The sequence below is a fragment of the Octodon degus genome, unplaced genomic scaffold (assembly GCF_000260255.1).
Source record: "Octodon degus isolate 3935 unplaced genomic scaffold, OctDeg1.0 scaffold00232, whole genome shotgun sequence".
Lineage (NCBI taxonomy): Eukaryota > Metazoa > Chordata > Mammalia > Rodentia > Octodontidae > Octodon > Octodon degus.
Window position 1 is genome coordinate 1,710,566 of NW_004524808.1, and position 18,604 is coordinate 1,729,169.

General features: G+C 47.3%; 1 protein-coding gene across 4 annotated transcripts in view; it reads left to right on the plus strand.

Annotated features, from left to right (window-relative positions):
• CUNHXorf38 (chromosome unknown CXorf38 homolog) overlaps positions 1 to 18,219 on the plus strand; it is a 20,649-nt gene extending 2,430 nt beyond the window's left edge. Inside the window, exons 3-8 of one of the 4 annotated variants that reach the window (XM_004645584.2) lie at positions 4,466 to 4,585; positions 6,988 to 7,137; positions 7,525 to 7,704; positions 14,509 to 14,671; positions 15,290 to 16,512; positions 18,050 to 18,219. In XM_004645584.2, coding sequence (XP_004645641.1) covers positions 4,466 to 4,585; positions 6,988 to 7,137; positions 7,525 to 7,704; positions 14,509 to 14,670 — 612 coding nt within the window. In that variant the 3' untranslated portion in view covers position 14,671; positions 15,290 to 16,512; positions 18,050 to 18,219. Of the gene's footprint in view, positions 1 to 4,465; positions 4,586 to 6,987; positions 7,138 to 7,524; positions 7,705 to 9,291; positions 9,508 to 14,508; positions 14,672 to 15,289; positions 16,513 to 18,049 lie in introns of those variants that run through there. The other 3 variants (XM_023705898.1, XM_023705897.1, XM_023705899.1) reach the window with 3 other exon arrangements.
• Positions 18,220 to 18,604: the final 385 nt, after the last annotated feature.

Sequence of the window (18,604 nt, forward strand, 5' to 3'; positions counted from 1 at the left end):
CCCTCCCTACCCCTCTCTTCCTCTCCCTCCCTTCTTTCCATTCCTCCCTCTCTCTCCCCCCCTTTCCCCCACTGCACATGTTGCTCAGGATAAGGACTTCTTACCATCTAGCTAAGTCTACTAGCCTGTATACCCATCTTCCCCCTGCTGTAAAGGCGAGAGGGTGTGCTAGTATTGTGGGTTAGGTGTTACCCCTCCCACTTGCCCAAGGACTTCAAGTCTTCGGTTGTTACTCTTTCTCCCTCCAAGCTTATTCTCACCATATAAATAGCTCAAGTCTCACCTTGGTTTATTAATTTTTAAAAGAGAAAGAAAAGTGGTAGTGCACACTTGTAATCCCAGCACTCTTGGAGTCTGAGGCAAGAGGATCACAAGTTCAAAGCCAATATGAACAACTTAGCACTTAGAACAAGATCCTGTCTGCAAGTAGAGGGGCTGGGGCTGCAGCTCATTGAGAAGGCCTTGAGTTCATAGTCTGATACTGACAGAAAATAGAGATAAGAAAGAAAGGGTCAGGCAGTTACCACATAGCCCAGCAGTTTTACTTTTAGGTACACTCCTAAGACATATGAAGACTTATATCCACACGAAAGCATGCCCACCAATGTTCAGTACAGCACAATATCCAGTAGCCACAAGCTGGAAGTATGAAAGGACAAGTAGAATCCACACAATGAAAAACAATTTCGCCATAAAGAGGAATGAAGCGCTGATACTGGTCACAACATGAACGAGTCCTGACATCATTATGCCAGGTGGAAAGAGCTAGGCATATTTATGTATGTAGTCTATTGTGTGATTGCTTATTTGTCCAGCCAGAGCAGGTACGACTGTAGAGACAAGGAGATGAATGGTTGCCAGGGCCTGGAGTATTATGGGAGTGATAGCTAATAGATAGTAGGGTTTCCTTTGGGGATCATGAGAATGTTCTAAAATGACTATTGTGGTTGTACAGTTCTGTGGCTGAATTGTACACTTTCAATGGGTACAATATATCTTGATAAAGCTTTAAAAAAAACAAAACCTCAAGGGGCCAGGGAGATGGCTCAGTGGAATAAGTGCTTCCCTGGCAAGCACAAGGACCTGAGTTAAATCCCTGGTTCTGCCAAAAAAAAAAAAAAACCTCAAATATGTAGAAAATAAAATTTAGGGACTGGCCAGATAGCTCAACGGATTAAAGCACCTGCTTAGGCAGATGCAGGGACTGGGGGTTTGATCCCCAGAGTGCAGTGGGTGCAGGCCCCATGCCTACAGGGCGCACTGAGACAGAGATTAAGACAGCATGATGGCGTGCACCTGTAATCCCAGCTCTTGGGAGGCTGAAAACAGGAGGATCACTATGAGTCCCATCTGTGTAGTGAGACCCTGTAGACTCTGTACTAAATACAAAAGGAAAAAAAAAATTAGGGAGGGAAATTGAAGCTTCACTCTGACCCTCCCTCTCTCCCTCCCTCCTTCCCTCCTTCCTGGTGGCTGTCTGCCTCCTGCAGCTACGCCCAGCAGAGCTCTTGCGGAACAGGGCTGGGCCTGGGCGGAACAGGGCCTGGTGGCGCTCATTCCCTCCGCTTCCGGGACTGCAGCGCCCTGCATGAGACCTCTGCCCTGCCACTCCACCACTTGGGTGACCTTTGCCACCCTCAGTTTTCTTCCCTCCGCCCTGAGGCACTGCCTGGCTGCTCTTCTTGGGACAGCCTGGTTGTGTCTCTTCCTGTCTCCCGCCCCTCCTGCAGTCTCCCTGGTGGTCTTTTAGCCTGCCTGACGTCCTTTCCTTCCCCGCTTGGCTTTCCCAGGCCTGTGGTTTTAAATGCTGCCTTTGCAATATTGGCTGCCAAATACTTGTAGGTAGTCCTGCCCTTTCCTCCAGACTCCGGGTGCACGCATCCACCTACTTCCCTGTTCCTCCCACTTCATTACCTCACCAGGACTTGCTATTTAGTCCAGTGTTGAAAGTGGCCTCCCCACTCAACCCCCATTCCCACCACTGACTTCTCAGGCCAGAACCTCCTGGTTCCTGTCCCTGGACTCTGCCTTGGTCCCCTGCCTGCCGCCTCTGCTGCTCCACATGCTTCTGCTTGGTTCTCCCCCACAGCAGCATAAGGCATCTGCAAATGGGAAGCCTGTCTGTTCTTGCCCGTGCCTTCATAGCTTCCCTAAGCCTTGGAATGAACTCAGCACTTCCTTCCTGAGCTGGTGAGGCCCAGCCTGATTCTAGCCCAGTGACTTTGCCCCCACATCTTGTCCTGCTCACCGAGGGTGGGCAGAGTGTGGGCAGTGGTAGTAGCACCTGCTTCTTAGCATTGCGTGCTCACTGTAGGGACCATGGTGGTACACAGTATTATTAGAGGCATAAAGGAATTTGTTAGGCCAAATTTTTTAAATGCATGCATGAAGAACTCGAGTGCAGGCCTTCAAAAGAGAGCCAGGCACCCTAAAATCTGGAGCTGGGAGTGTGTGCCTTTAGACAGCAGAAAGTGGAAGTCTGTGACTCTAGAAAGATTCACATGTACCACGCTTGGTTACCTATATGAAAAAAGGGACGGTATACCCACAGGTAGAAACAGAACTCGTTTTGCAGAAGGGTAATAGATTCAGAGAATTCTGAGACTGTTTTAGGACAAGCATCATACAATGTAATGTTTAAGAAACTGCTTTCACTGCAAGGAGGTAGCAGAGCCTCCCTGTTGGCTTCTAGTGCCTAAATAATGAAAGTAAAACTGTAAAACTGGAAGAGACCTCTTCCAATCTGTAAAAAATGCCAAGCAGGTTCCCCTTCACAGTGCAAAAGGCAACACTTGGCCTGACTTAGAGTCAGGCTAAGACCCCTTCTTAACATTCCATCTTCCTCTCTGCAACAGCTGGCTTAAAGTTTCTTTTCTTTCATTGCATTGCACTAGTTTGTCTCAATAAGTTAGTTGGCTTCTTTGTTTCCTTTATAGCATCCATAATAGATGACTTTTCGAGTTGCTCTGTCCCTGCCTGTTAAGACATGGAAAGATAGTACTGACTGCTGAACCTTTTTAAAAATGTATTTAGTATAGGGTCTCGCTACACAAATCAGACTCCCAAGAGCTGGAATTACAGGTGCGGGCCACCATACCCAGTCTCAGTTACTGGGGATCGAATCCTGGCTACTACGCTCTGCCTAAGCAGGTACTTTAGTCTGCTGAGCTATCTGACGGGCCCCTACTGGACCTTTTGTAGGAGCCATTTAATGTGCACAAACTCCTTAGCTATGTGTGACTCAGGTGTCTGATTGCCCAGCCATTGGGGAGATAATTGCTGTGACCCCAGAGGAACATTGGCAGGCAGCACCAGCATTTTCAGAATACCAGCACAGAGACTGGGCATGGTGGCACGCACCTGTAATCCCAGCTCTTGGGAGGCTGAAAACAGGAGGATCACTATGAGTCCAATCTAGTAGTGAGACCCTGAACACGCTGTAGACCCTTCCCAAAAATATCAAAAGTGAATAAATAAAAGAATACCAGCATAAGCAGCACTGTAGGAGGCAGCAGAGTTGCCTGTGTACTGAAAATGCATTTGTTTTCAGCGCAACAGATCTCTTAGTTAACATTCTTATTGATAGTCATTTTTCATGTGTCATGTGTTCCTTTCCCTTGGCAAGAAGGTACCCTTGAGACTCTTTGCCTGGAAAAGTTGTGTTGAGATGGAAGCTTGGAAACATTTCAGGAAAGAAATATGCCTGAGTCTTGGTATAACACCATTTTTGTGGCCCAAGCTGTAAAATCCCACTAAAAGCAAGACTGTGCTAAGACAAGGCCTTCATGTGTGCATTGTATCGGAAATCCCAGGCTTCCGTCTGCAGCTCCTTGGTGGCTTCTGCTCACGTCATTGACACCACCATCGGCAGCATTTGTGATCTATTGAGTAGCATGTGCTGGGCACTGTACTCATGCCCTGCATACATTGACATACTGAAATCTCACGATAGCCTTCAAAGTGTTATCCCATTTACTGATGAGTCTTGAGGAGAAGCAGCTCACCTAGGGTCACATAGCTGTTCAGGGGCCAAGCTGGCATTTGGATTTTGCACTGTCACACTGTAAAACCCAGGTTCTTCATGCTGCCACATGCTTTCTTAAGTCACTGAGCAAGCATCCACTTTGGAGTAACTTATTTTTAAATCTTCGCAACCCAGCCATTGAAATATCAATATGCAAAAGAATCTTTATTCTGCTTACATGCCATCAAAATAGAGCAGAAGACCAATTATATCAGGTGTACCTAATGGTAGAGGAATAGCTGAGCTCTTTAGTTATTGCCCTTGGCCAAGGCCTTAGCTGTGATATTGTTTCCCCACTTGTATATTGAATCTGTGAAGCTCTCACTGGAAACCTCAGGGTGTGAAAGAGTTTCAGTCATCATTTGGGAAATAGGCGAGTAACTGCTTCTCCTCCCAGAGTTGGAGGAGACTCAGGTGCCCCTCTTCCCTCCCCCACTACAGGCCTTCATGCCCCGAGGACTGACAGACAAACGAGGACCTGAGGAATGTGATGCAGTTGCTCTTTTAAGTTTTATCAACTCCTGCGATCACTTCGTGGTTGATCGAAAGAAAGTCATAGAGGTAAGAACCATCAGATTCAAAATCATACACTGAGTCAGTCAGGTCAGTGCTGGGAAGACCAGCAGTGAGAGCCACCCCGTGACACTAAGCCAGCCATGTAGACATACATTACTCCCCAGAACAGCAGTGTACAAAGAAAGTTAGGCTGAGGTCCAAAGTTGGCATCATTGGGCCAGCTAACCATTTCCTTCTTCCTAAGTGAAATTTCCTGGTGACTTGTTACCATGCAGTTTACCATTGAAATATATGCAACTTGGATTTCTCTTCCCTATTCTGCCATAAACAGAAGCTAAGATATATATAGCTGGAGATGTAGCTGAGCAGTAGAGCTCTTGTCTAGCATGCGTGAGGCCCCTGGGTTCCGTGCCCAGCACCAGAAAAAACAAACAACAGAATGCACCATCCTCTCCATTGTATTCCAGACAGAATCCTGCCCTAGCAAATCTCAGTGGCTAATGGTGGCAAGACCAGACGATATAGAACTGAAGAAAATACGAGTACTGGGTATCCATTGACTAATGGATAACATTGTCAGAATAGATCACTATGCTTGTGAGATATTTTGGGAGATTTAGATTTTTTGCTGGTTCACCAGAGAATAGCACGTATTTATTACTTTGATGGTCATCGAAGCATTCTTTCATTATTTATCATATATAGAGAAAATACTGTATATTTGCCAAAAGAATCCTCAGTGACTTCACTGAGACTAAGACATATCGCAGTGGTTAATATCAACCTCTTTCATTTGGCCAAGAAGGTAGAAGACTGTAAATTATATAACATGTGATAGCACTGTTTTTCTTAAAATATAGGTGAAAATTGACTTTCTTTCATTGTGATTTCCATGTTGGCAAAACTCCCTTGACCTGACTTCTGGCATTCCAACAATTTCTAAAACATTTTTGTATTGTCTCCTTCAGCCTGCGGGTGTACCCAGAGCTAATATGCGTGCTCTTTGACAGGCTGTTTTCAGTTAAGAGATTTGGAAAAATGTGAAATAGCCTGCTGTATGCACGGTTTTAGGGCTACAGCGAGTTGCAAACCTATTTGTATTTCTTACTGTCTCAGTTTCTCTTTACTGCCACAAAATACCCAACTCAACACCCACAACTGAAAGGGAATAGGTTTAGTTGGGCTCACGGTTTTAGAAGTCTCTGTCCCTCGTCGTCCATAGCTGGCTCCAAGGCAGAAACACCATGGCCGGGCGAACAGCAAAGGAAAAGGTGCTTGCACTGTGCGGCTGGGAAGCAGAGAGAAGGGAGAAGCCAGGGAGGGAGAGCCACCCTCCCAGGTCACGCCCGCCCCCAGTGACCCGCCTCTAAGCCGGCCCACCTCCCGACCGACCGCAGCTTAGCTATGGAACTCCTTAGTGGATGGATCCAGGGATGAGTACAATGTAGCCCCCCCTTGACCCAGTTGGCCTCCAGCAGCTCCACCTCTGACACAGTTTCGGAGGGACATTCTAGATCTAAACTATAACTTTCTGGTTAGTGAATGACTTGTGTGAAAGGGGGTCGATCATCTCCCCAAGTCTTGACCCAGGCACCACAGGTGATATCAGAACCTTGTGGACTGCTTGGAAACTTGTTCCAACAGCTTAGGAAAGGGAAAAGGCAGAGCCACTCATCTTTGCCTGATTTTGATCTTTTTGTTCCCGGAGTCTTATGACCAAAATCTGGCTTGCAGTCATGTTTTGTTTGTCCTGCGTGGCTTTTTACATTTTTTGAACTGGGCATGGCAGCACATGCCTGAGGAAGAGGAGCACAAGTTTAAGGCCAGCCTGGGCAACTTACCAAGACCTTGTTGAAAGTAAAAATGCAAAAGGGCTGGCTGTGGAGTAAGTGATAGAGTACTTCCCTAACATATGAAGCCCTGGGTCAGTCCCGAGTGCTGTGAAAAACAAAGCAAACAAGAACCCACATTTTAAAAATTCTGAATTTCCAGCTTTCCTTAAAAAATTAGAAGGCCTGGTGACACTGGGCTCATGGCAAGAGGCTACTCATTTGTAGAGGCCACTGTTTTAGATAGGCAATTCATTCTCCAGTTTGTTCCACTGTCATCTCTCCCTGTTTCCCTGCTGTTGAATGGGGCCAGCTTTAACCCAAGTCATGTGTGACCTTTGGAGGCATTTTTGACGTGACCCGAGGACTTCACTCTTGGATGTGTGCTCTCCCGACAGAATGAACTGAAGCAGATGTGCCTTGAGGGCTGCAGGGCTGTGCTGTCCTCTGCGCTGATCGGGCACCTGCCGGGTTCTGCACAGGGCTCCAAGGAAGGTCTGTCCCTTCTTATGTGGAGACCATGCTTGTTGGGTTTTTAATTATCAGAGCCTTTGTAATTTTTCTCTTTGAGCCATGAGATCTCTTTACCCTGTTGACTTTGAAGTCTTTTCTCTTTAGGTGATAAAGTGCCGTAATGAGCTCATGCACTCTTCAGAGATGAAAGTATCATCTACATGGCTTCTGGATTTTCAGATGAAGATACAAACTTTTCTGAATGAATTCAAGAATATCCCAGAGATTGTGGAGGTGTATTCCAGAATAGAACAGGTAAATCACATTTAGCAGTTCTGGCATACAGAAGGGGTCAGAACCAACCACACTCACTCACTCATTTAGGATTTGACATTTATTAAATTTAAACTAACTTTTGTTTTATTTCAGTTCTTGTGGTACTGGGGAAGGAATCCAGGGCCTTGTGCATGCTAGGCAAGTACTCTACCACTGAGCTCCATCTCTAGCGCAGACCTAAATTTTAGAAAGTAAACAGGGGAAAGGGGAAACGAGTTCAGTGGCCTGGAGGTGTGGGCCAGTGATCAGGTACTTGCCTAGCATGCGCGAAGCCCTGGGTTCCATCCCTGGCACCGGCACCAAAAAGACCCCAAAGGTTAAACTAAATAGATAAATGAGTTCATATGTTGTGTGGTCACCTTCCAGCTGTTGATATCTGACTGGACTGTCCACATCCCTGAGGGGGACCAGCCTGATGGGTGTGAAAGCGAAGTAGGAAGTTACCTGAGTGTGAGCCAAGTCAATGAGATCGAAATGGAATTACTGAAGGAGAAGCTTCAAGAGCTGTACCTTCTAGCTGAAGCCCAAGAGGTGCCGCCTGAAGAGGTAAAGGGAAGGTTCCATCCTCTCTGTGAGGCAAGCCAGATGCCAGAGAGGGAGGACAGTTTTTCATATAATTTCCACAAGTTAGTGGTTTTTTTGGCACTGATTAATGTTAGATCTCAGTAAACATTTCCATTCGATCAGCAAGCATTTGAGGGCCTAACTATGCCACAAAGTGGAGTAGCAGACTAAGGTCTGCATCAGGATTTGGGGGCTTCTGGGCCTGCCAGTCACAGGCATTGCCTGAAAAGGCTTTGCAGAGGTCTATGGAGCTGGAACTCACAGATTCAGTAAGGGTTGGGCAAATGGCAAAGGAAGAAGGATATTCTTGGCCAAAGGAAGAGCATCTAGAAAGACACAGGACGAGTTTGGGAGGGCTGGCCAGATAGCTCAGCGGATAAAAGTGCCTGCTTAGGTAGATGCAGGGACTGGTGTTTGATCCCCGGGGTGCTGTGCCGCCCCCACCCCCACCCCTGCCAGGTGCACTGAGACGGTGACTGAGACTGGGTGTGGTGGGGTGCGCCTGTAATCCCAGCGCTTGGGAGGCTGAAAACAGGACAGTCACTATGAGTCTTATCTATGTAGTGAGACCCTGTACTAAATACATTAAAAAGGGGGGCTGGGCAGGGAGATAGCTCAGTAGAATAAGCGCTTCCCTGGCAAGCGCAAGGGTCTGAGTTCAATGCCCAGTTCCGCCAAAAAAAAAAAAAAAAGATGAGTTTGGGACTAAACGGTGGCCAGGTGAGCACAGAAAGTATGTGCATGTAGCAGCGTGGCAGTGGGAGCTGAACCTTAGTGTGGAAGGTTTTTTGTGCCATAACAAGGAGTTCGGGCCTTCTTCCCCCAAACAGTGAGGAGCCAACAGAGTTTTAAATAAAATACTAGCTGTAAGGTCAGATACGCTTTTTAAAAAGTGAACTCTTGGAGCTCAGGCGAGTGGTGACATGTTGTGTGGAGGAAAGACAGGCATGCAGGAGGATCTGGGTACTGGGAACTTCACACGTCAGTGCTGATGGGACTTAGTGCTGCACTCATTGCTTGGGTCATGGCACGAGCCTTGAAGAGTGGGAGAGGAGCACTAAAGGGTCACCAGGGTTCCTGCCACCTGCGGGCTAGCAGCAGTCTCAAGTCCAGATAGGGAGCACAGGAGGCAGGAGGCACCTTTGCTATGAGGAAGGTCTACCAGAAACTAATGGCATAGAATTGTATTCTGGTGAGGTTCAGAGATTCTAGCCCTGGCTGCACTCAAATTCAAGACCACCAGCAGTCCCTTCACCTTCCATGGCCAAGAAAGTGGTTTTACTGGTTACATCCTTAAACAGCAGGAGTGGTCATTTCACATGAAGTGGGGGTTTCCTTCGTAAAGCTGTGCTCCTTCCCAGCACACGTGCCTGTTAACTGATTAGGTGTTTTTGGCAGCGTGCTGAGCTGTTAGCCCTTGGACTGGCTGCCACTGGTGTTTATGTGTGCCTGCTGTGGCTCTTAATGCGATGACTCAGAATGTTGAGTCTTTGCTTCGCTATATCTTCCAGCTTTATTTTTAGATGCCATTAGGACCAACCCCAGTTTTCTTTCTTCTGCTTTTTCCAGAAAGAAGCAGGACAGAGTAAGAGCAGGTAGCCCGAGGTCCAGGCTTGCTGCTGAGTTCTCAGTGCTTCCCTCTCCTCTTGTGGGAGCCGTAGGTCTTTTCGTGTTTGGGTCACCAACAGCACAGTGTGTGACTAACGACATGCTCGAGCCAGGATTCTGAAGGTAGCGTGCCAGAAAGGGACCTGGCAAGCTTGTCCCCATCTCCTGACCGGCCAGGTGAGGGGAGGTGCCTGGGGGCTGGTGCTGGCGGGGGTGTGAGGCTGGCGAGAGCCTCTGTTTCGGGTCCCGTGGCTTTGCACGGAGGAGGTGGCACCTGTAAGTTTCTAACCCTCATTATCTCAGTTGTACGGAGAGGAAATAGGGGCTAATGGGCTTGACCCTGGCTCACAAAGGCTCCAGGGGAGCTGATACCGTCTCATTTTTCATGCTTTCTGCTCAGCAGACCATAGCATTTTTTGCTTGTATTTCAGGTGATCAGAATGTAGGTTGGGCTTGCCTGACATGTTACCACAGAGAAGTTGAAGGTCAGCCTTCCGTGTATGTGGGACTTGACCTTTTCTGAAAGTTCAGTGCTATGTAGGTTATCCGTGTTCTTTAGGGTTAATCTCCAAAGTCAGAGGATTCAATAAGACCACATTTCAGTCAGTTGAACATGTCATCAGTTATAACATGCACCAGTATTTCATTTACTTCTGGCTGGGGATACAGCTCAGCAGCATAAGTGCCTGCCTGACAAGCACAGGGTCCTGAGTTCGATCCCCAATACCAGGAAAAAAAAAAGTATCCCTCAGTTTCTTCTAAGAAAGATAACATGCTTCTGGAAACATATTACCAATGGCAAGAGGCATCCTCATTTGAAGTGATAGGCTATGCATCAGGAATCAAGAAATATAATGATTCTATTATGACCACAGGGCTTTTTGTGTTATCCAAGACCTGTTTCTGCTTTGTTAAAGCTGTACAGGTGAGGTTGGGAAGCTAAGCTGAGAACAATGGTAACAAAGTGACAGTCCCTGCACATGCGTCATGGAGCAGCAGACCGTGCCACAGAACACCGCACTTCCATTCTTTTCTGTTAGCTTGATGCACCTCAGTGATCTATAATATTAAAAGGAGCATGCATTCACTTGTACTGCACGTACATAGCAGAGATCCTAAGATGCTTTTCTCCCTGGGCCCAAGTGGGAATAGTGGTTCCTTGGACCCTCAGGATACACTGGGAGTGTGACCCCAGCTTGGGCCCACTTGCCCCAGAATTCATTCAGCTGCCACCCAAGTGCCTTCCTCAGATCCTGTCAGACCTCAGAGCTCTGTTAGCATCTGGAAGCTGAAATTTTCAGCTAGAAGCTAGGCATAGTGATTCCTGCCTATAACCCCAGCACTCAGGAGGCTGAGGCAGGAGGACTGCTATGAGTTGAAGGCCAGCCTGGGCTACATATTGAGTTCATAGCCAGCCTGAACTGCATAGTGAGACCCTGTCTCAGAAGACAAAAAAAAGTAATATAATAATAGTGATAATATAATAATTAAAAAATAAAATCCGAGCTAGAAGACATTGGGTGCAGCAAAAGGATTAAAAAACATGTCAAGTGTTTGTATTGCTGTTCTCTTAAACCCTGGCAAAGGAACCACCTTCCAGAGGTCCACAGCGAAGCTTAGAAGGGGCAGTGACATCAAGGAAAGGACAGAAAATGACACCTTATTTGCAATAATCTGGAAATAATTTATTGAGCACCTACTGGCCAGGCACCATTCTGGGATATTGGCATGCATCAGCAAACGACAGTGGAAGACCTTGTAGGAAAGACGTGGACGCGAGCAAGCATGGCATGGGGATGGTGTGGGCAGAAGAGGAAGAGAGATGCCTCAGCGGAGGAAGGGGATCGGGGCAGCAGAGTTGGGAGCTAGTGCTTGTGTGCTCAGGGTGGTGGCAGTTCTTGGTTCTGTGTGCATGTGGAGAAGGGGCACAGAGGTAGGGGTCCCCCAAGCTCAGCAGCCTGGCTAGAGGAGAGGCAGGTAACGCCGTCCTGGGTGAGGTCAGAAGCCAAGGGAAAACATGTGGGTCCTGCTGGGCCGCACAGACCTCCAGAAGGACCTAGGCTTAGTCTGGAGGTTGGAACCTCATAATAGTCCTTAGCAAGTGACAGTGACAGGACCAGAGGAGCCAAATGGTATTGAGGATGGGTGAGGTTGGGTTGGAGATAGATGAAAGCAGCGACATGGGATAGGAGGCCACTGCATAGAGGAGGTGGGGGGCAGGGGGCTGCCAGGGAAAAGTGTAGTGCTGGGGAGGTGCCATGTGTTGGTGAAAGAGGGCTCAGAGAGAAGAGGGACCAGAGGGGAGGCGCAGCCTTAAGCTTTGGCGTTAGTGGCTGGAAGAGGCAAGTAAGTGCCCAGCCTTTTCTCACTAGACCAGTAGACTCGATGTATCGGACTGACTCAGTAAACGTTTATGAAAGAAACGTCGGAAGGAAGGGATGTCCTGGGCCAGTGCTGAGTGTTCTTGGTACATCATTTCCAGTCCCCTCCCCAAGACTTCTGGATGGTGTTAGTATCATTCTTAATCTGTAAACCTGGGAGTCCAAGAGCTCTAAGAGGTCACATGTCCTGATCACAGTCACAGAGTTGTGAAACGACAGCGCTGGGCTTCAGTGTCCCAGGACTGTGTGGTTACAGATCATAATTTTTCAAGTATTTTCTGTTTTTCATCTGTACTTCTCTTCCTCCTTTACGTATCAATGAGCACAAGCTCATCCTTCTGTTTTTGGGGTTTTTTAAAAATGTATTTAGTACAGGGTCTCCAGGGTCTCACTCCACAGATCAGACTCCTAGTGATCCTCCAGTTTTCCCTCTTCCAAGCTTTGGGATTACAGGCGCAGGCCACCACGCCCAGTCTTAACGTTTTTTGTTTTTTGTTTTTTGAGACAGGGTCTCCCTATGTAGTATAGGCGGCCTTGAACTCACTGAGTAGCCCAGGTTGGTCTTCACCTTGCTGTGGTTCTTTTGCCTCATCCTCCCAACCTTCCAAAGTGCTGGGATAACAGGTATGTGCTACGACACCTAGCTCTTCTTGTTCTTAATTTTTTGTTATTTACTAATTTTTTCAGGGCTAGGGATGGAACCCAGGGCTTCACAGTACAGTACTGTTCTCTACTGCTAAGCTACGTCCACAGCCCCCAATAATTATGTCTTAAAAGCCTGCTTTGATTGTGTCACTCCCAAGCCGTGAACACCTCTTGAGCACATTGATCCTGTTTCTTGTTTTGCACCAAGGGAAAAGGTGAATTGCAAGGCTCTGCTTCCTATTGGAAAGAGTGAGGAGTGGGGCAAGGGGGTTGAATGGAAGAGAGAAGTGGAGCAGCTGGTGGGGAGGAGCAAGAGGGCAGGAACTATGTGGGCTGGAGCAGAGCAGTTCTGAGGGTCTGTGGGGAGGGTTGGGGGACAGCACAGGGAGCATGGCTCCTGCTGCCAGGTGACCCGGGCTGGGAACAGGCCACAAGTCCCAGAAGCGGGGCCAGCCAGGGCCACTGGGCCTTGGGTAGCGCCGCAGGGCCACCAGACGTGTGTAGCAGAGCTCTGCAGCGCGCCTGGTTATTGATGCATGCTGTGGATGCGGCCCTTCATGTGGGCTTCCTTTCACATTTCCACGGCTTCCACATTATTCCTCAAAGCCCAGGCATTTCACAGGAGCACGGGGCCAGCCGGAAGCCCTGGAACTACATCTGAAGAGGGAAACTCCACTCTACCTTACTGAGCAGTCTGCATCCCTGTCCTCAACACCTACCTGTCTCTCCCTGCATTCCCTAGCGGTCCTGGGCACAGCCTCTGCAGCCTGCCCCTCTCTTCCTCCCCTGAGAGCCAGCGTCTGGCTGCTAAAGTCACTTAGCGCAGTAGCTCAAGTGCTGACTGAGGCTTTGCCTCACCTGTACCATGAAGGAATGGACACATCCCTTTTTAGAGTATAAGTGTCCATTGGGGTAGGGCACTGCACTATTCTTCCCTCATTTTAGAGAATCTGGCCTTAGCTTGGGGTTGGGGGTCTTCTACAGAAAAACATACTCCAAATGTAGCACAGGGACCTGTGAGGCATTCTGGGACAAATGTAGTAAAAGCACTTCATGCTGTTCCATGCTGACATGGTGTGACTGTTGAGAGTGATGTTGCTCGGAGAGCTCAGAGTGTGATCTCTATGTGGCAGTTTGGGCAGAGACTATTAAAATACAAAGCTGGATCCGAATTAGAACTGCCTTCCACTTCTAACTAAAAACAGACCCCACAACAAGGGTGGCACTTATGCAAAATGACAACTAGACCAGGCTGATCACTGCAGCATTATTAGAGCAGAAGGTTTGAAACGTGGTAACCACTGAAGCATCCGTAAGTGAAGTGCTCTTCAGCCATTAAATTGCAACAAGGCTACTCTTGATCATCTCCCGTCGAGAGATGCGTTGAGGAGCAACACACACTACAGTGTCATTTGTATTTTTGTAAATGTCAAAAAAAGTCCAGAGATGTGCTTGCATATAAATGTGTGAAAAATATAAAATAAATACATGACGTCCCTTGGGAAGAAGCACTAGAGTGGATCATCATGTTCCCCTCTGAGGCCAGGAGCTGTGTGACTAGGGACAGGGTTGAGAAGAAGACCTAATTTTTACCTTTTTGATTTTCAGTTTTTTGCCTGCACATTTATTAGTATTAATTTTATAAGTGTGAATATATATGTAGCAGTAACAAATGGGCAAGCCCAAAAGAGAAAGGGCTTCATTTATGTATGTGTACACTTATGTACATATAAACCCTCAAACCCCTTTATATAAATGCAGGCAATTTTTAAAGCAAAAAGAATTTCAGAAGACAAGTAGCTTCCTTCCCCTTGTGTGGTCTCAGAGCCACTGTCTTGGGTCATCTTTGGTTTGAGTAGAGACTGCCTTGTTCTAAATGGCCGATTTTGTTTTTCAAACCTAAACCTATTATGTGGCCAGAAGCCTGTAAGACAAGGTTTCTGTCTCGTGGGAGATACATGAGCAGGGGCCAGTCTACGCGTGGGTGGGGTGTGCTGGGGTGGGACCAGGGCCTTGTGCGTGGTAAGCCCGGGCTCTACCACACACCACCCTGCCCACCCCAGGAGCCAGCCTGCAGCGTAAGCTTTGCACTGGAATTAGAAACCTGCTCTAACAGTGGTCCTAGAGTGCTTTGTATGCTCTCCTCTTGCAGATCTCAAGTAGACTAGAAGTGGTGAAGGAATTTCTGCGAAACAATGAGGATCTTAAAAATGGCCTTACAGAAGATATTCAGAAGCTAGACAGCTTCCATCTCAAGCATGAAACACTGGATTCAAAGGAACCTGGGGGACAGACACCAGAAAGCAAGGCCTAATGTGAGTTTAGGCATGTGATGGGTTTGTTTATTTGTTTTTGGATTTTTTCTTTTTAAGCTAGGGTCTCACTATGTAGTCTAGGCTGGCCTTGAATTCACTGTTGCCCATGCTGGCTTTGAACTTGTGGTGATGCTCCTGCCTCAGCCTCCCCAGTGCTGGGATTCCAGGCATGTATCACCCCACCACATGTGATGTTAGATCAGGACAGCGTGGCTCCCCCGTTTGACACCCATTCCCTTTTGAGGCCATGGTGAGCACACAGCGTCTCATCGCTTCCCTCTGTCCCTGTTATTTCTGGAGGCCCCTGAGCTTTGTGCTCCTGCTGCTCTAATGAACGGTTCTCACTGCTGTGAAGTAGTTCAGCATCAGTTCTCTGGCAGGCTTGTTTAGCCAGATGCACCTGAAGTCACTGGACTGGTCCTAGGTGGATCAACTTTATAATCAACAAACACTTCTGCCCCTTTGCCCCCAAATGATGCCAGTGATGCTGAGCTCTTCCTGTGGTGTTAATAGCAAGTGGCTGCTTTCCTTCAGGAGTTGGTTAACATAAGTGGTGTCTTCAGTGTTTTACTTTTTCCCCTCCAATACACAAAATGAAAGCCTTCTCTTTCATCCTAGGTTGGTTTCGCCACAAATGAGGCATGTTCCGTGGTGGTCAGCATATGGCTTCCAGCTCACACATCCTTTTTCTGTGCAAAGGAAGAAGTTTCCAGAGTACCATACCCAAATGACAAATCCTTGTTGTCCCAGACTTGCCTCTGGCTCTTTAGCGGTAGTTTCTTCATATGCATAAACTTGGGGTTGCGTAATGTATACCAATCAGAAAATCCTAGTTCTCCTTGTGCTGTCAGTTGCTGGCTCCCAGGGTCTTTCTGCTGTGTCAAGGGTCAGAGCTGCATCTGGCTTCCTCTGGCAAAGGGGGTCAGGCCAGTCCTGTGCCAAGGACTCACACAGAGCTCTGTGCCCCTAGCAGGTGTGTCCTGTCCCTGCTTCCTGCTGCCAGAAAGCCTCTTGGGTCAGGGCCATGGTTAAAGTTTTTAGCTAAAACCCTTCCTTTTTGGGAGAAGGTAGAGGGAAACATTCCTGGGAGGCCATTTCTACCCATTTCAGCTGGGGACAAACAGGCTGGCTCTAGCCCCTGAGGCCAGGAGGCAGGGCTGGGCAGTGGGATGTCATAGGGACCTCAGGGTAAGGGCCTGGTGGCTCGTTTCCATGGCCCTCGTGTGGAGCCAGGGCCATGGCAGGCAGGCAGGCGGGCTTGGCTCTTCGTTGGTGCAGTGTTATCTCCATTGCGGAGCACAGGGCCTGGCCCGTGGGGGCTTGCCAAACATTTGTTCGAAGATTTTTTCTGGTGTCTCGGGGTATTTATAAGCATGAACATCAGTTACATTGTGAACTAAACCTTGTCCTTCATTATGAAATTTAAGAGTAAAAATTTTCAACGTTCTTATGGAAAGTCATTTTCTTTGAGCAGATTCATGACTGCATTCATATGCCCTCTATTTCTGTTACCCAAACTGTATTCCACTCCTGACTGGCCTGTCTGGTCCCGAAGAGCAGTGAGCTCTGTGCCGTTGTGCGCAGTGATATGTGGGGCTGGCCTCCCTTGCTTTCACCTGTGCATCACCAAGGCCCCTGGTGCTAAGTTCAGACAGGTCGCCTGTAGACCTTCAGGGACAGAAGTGCCTTGTTTCCCGACTCTGCTGGGAGGCAGTGCTTCCTGCAGTGCCCAAGCGAAGGTGGGTATGCTTCTTTGCCTGTTCAACCCACAAGGCTGTCTTCAGAGAGTGAGCACAGGAAAGGGGTATGTTTCTACATCCACGTGAGCTTCATATCATTCTGTAAGTCTCAGATGAGCCCAACTGTGCCCATTGTTTCCTGCTTCCCTGTTCCTATTTGGTCTGTAACCTGATGCTTATGTGTTGCAGGGGTCAAGTGTGCTAGGCCAGCAGGCTACCACTGAGCTGTTACTTGCCCTTGTGGTTTTGTTGGGGTTTTTTTCTGCCAGGGATTGAATTCATAACCTGTGCTAGCCAGGCGAGCGCTTGTGCCGATGAGCTGTCTCCCCGGCCCTCTTGTGTTTTCTTTCTCCCTTTATTTATAAAGTTCCTTGAAAACACCTGAGTAGTAGAGTAAGCATTTTCACACATCTAGCTAGCTCCCAAACTAAGAAACTTGAATGAAATATCTGGCCTCTAGATCTGAGGTACAAAATGCGGGATCATGTCGCTCTTGATTCACTAAACAACTTGCAACCTGAGTTCTAACTGCAGGAAGTCTGGGATATGAACCCTTCCATTTTATGCCTTCATCCTTAGTTTTCCCTGCTATCTAACAAGCACTTCTCAGACGTCAGCTATGTGCCAGACACTGAAGTAGATGAGAATATAAAGATTTGTAAGGTATGGGTGATAATGTAGGGCTCTCATTTTATGGGCTTATTTATCTGCTCTATGAAGTCAGAGGTATTGTTCAGAAAGCTTTATACTGGTAATGTTTCATTGCATTGCAACAGAAAGGAAGATATGGCCAGAGAAGGCTTTAAAGCAAATGTAGCGTATGCAGAGACGTCAACCTGTGTGCCTTTCCTGGACACAGTTGTGCACATGGGCATGCGCAGCAGCAGAGCTAACCAGCCATTAATAGAGTGAGTGTGACCTCAGTGAGTGAAGCGCAAGCAACTGAAGCAGCCTGCAGAATGTCATGCACCTGGTGGAAAGACTGAGGTGGCACTGCAGTGCTGTGACATGGGACGATCTGTAAGGAAAGCAAGGCTGGGGTGTGGCTCAGCGGTAAAGCACCGCCACCAAAACTAAGTACTCAGAGAAGCAAAACGCTTCCCTCTGCATAGCACACCGTACTACTGTATGTATTTTATAATGACTAAGGCTTGGAAAGTCATATGCTTTTCCCAAGCCTTTTTGCTGTGTTAGGTTTGTGGAAGCAATTGGGGCTGTAGGGTAGTTAGAAGGACTTTGACTTTCCTATTTTGGGTATTCTCATATGAAATTTTTACAAATGCACGCTTGTTTTTGTAAACGGGGAGGAGAAGAGTATTAAAGGGGGAGGGTGGTAGGGGAATGGGGAAAAGAATCAAGTTATATCATGTACAGGTGCAAATTCTCTGACAGATGTGATGTACATCTGAAATGTACCAATAAAATCTGATTGGAAAACAATATGTACTCGTATATTCTGTAGTTTTTTATATTAAAATTGTTTCAAGATAAGAGACTTGTTGCCTGGCATGCACAAGGGTCTGAGTTCATTCCCCGGTTCTAAAAAAAAAAAAATCAAAATAAGAAACTTGAACAGTGTAAATTCAAATTGTAAGACTGCGGTATTTCGGGCAATTTGTTCTTGCCTCCCTTTTCATAGCTCTACCTGCAGGGTGCCGGTGAATCCTCAAGGACATGAGAAGGAGCCCTGTAAGCACGATCCTTCTGCCTAGGGCTGTTCTTGGTTCACTGTGGGCTCATCAATAGGATCTGCGCCCAGCCTCTCCCTGGGACACAAAATGTGCTCTGTAGTTTTGAAAAACTTCAAGAAAAAGATGACCTCAGCCATACAGTTGCAAAAATAAGAGTTCTTTGGCTTTACAAGGAGGATGTAACATTATTAAACTTAGTATAAAACACTTGAAAATGACTAAAGTATATTTGTTACCACAACTTGTGGAAAACTAGCTCTGCTAACTCAGAAAAGGTGACTGGCTTCATACAAATCTATAGACAATTTTCAGTTGCCGAGGTCAGAATGTCTGGGCATTTGAGGAGATTATGAAATGATTGTTACACTAATGATTTGCCAGGCTCATTTTATTGATTACTCAAATGGCCTACACAGTAATTCCTAGGCAGTGGAGAGCTAGATCTCTTAGGGCAGTGGGTGTGTTTCGAAGGGGAGTAGTAAGAGCAGCATTGCATTGGAGTG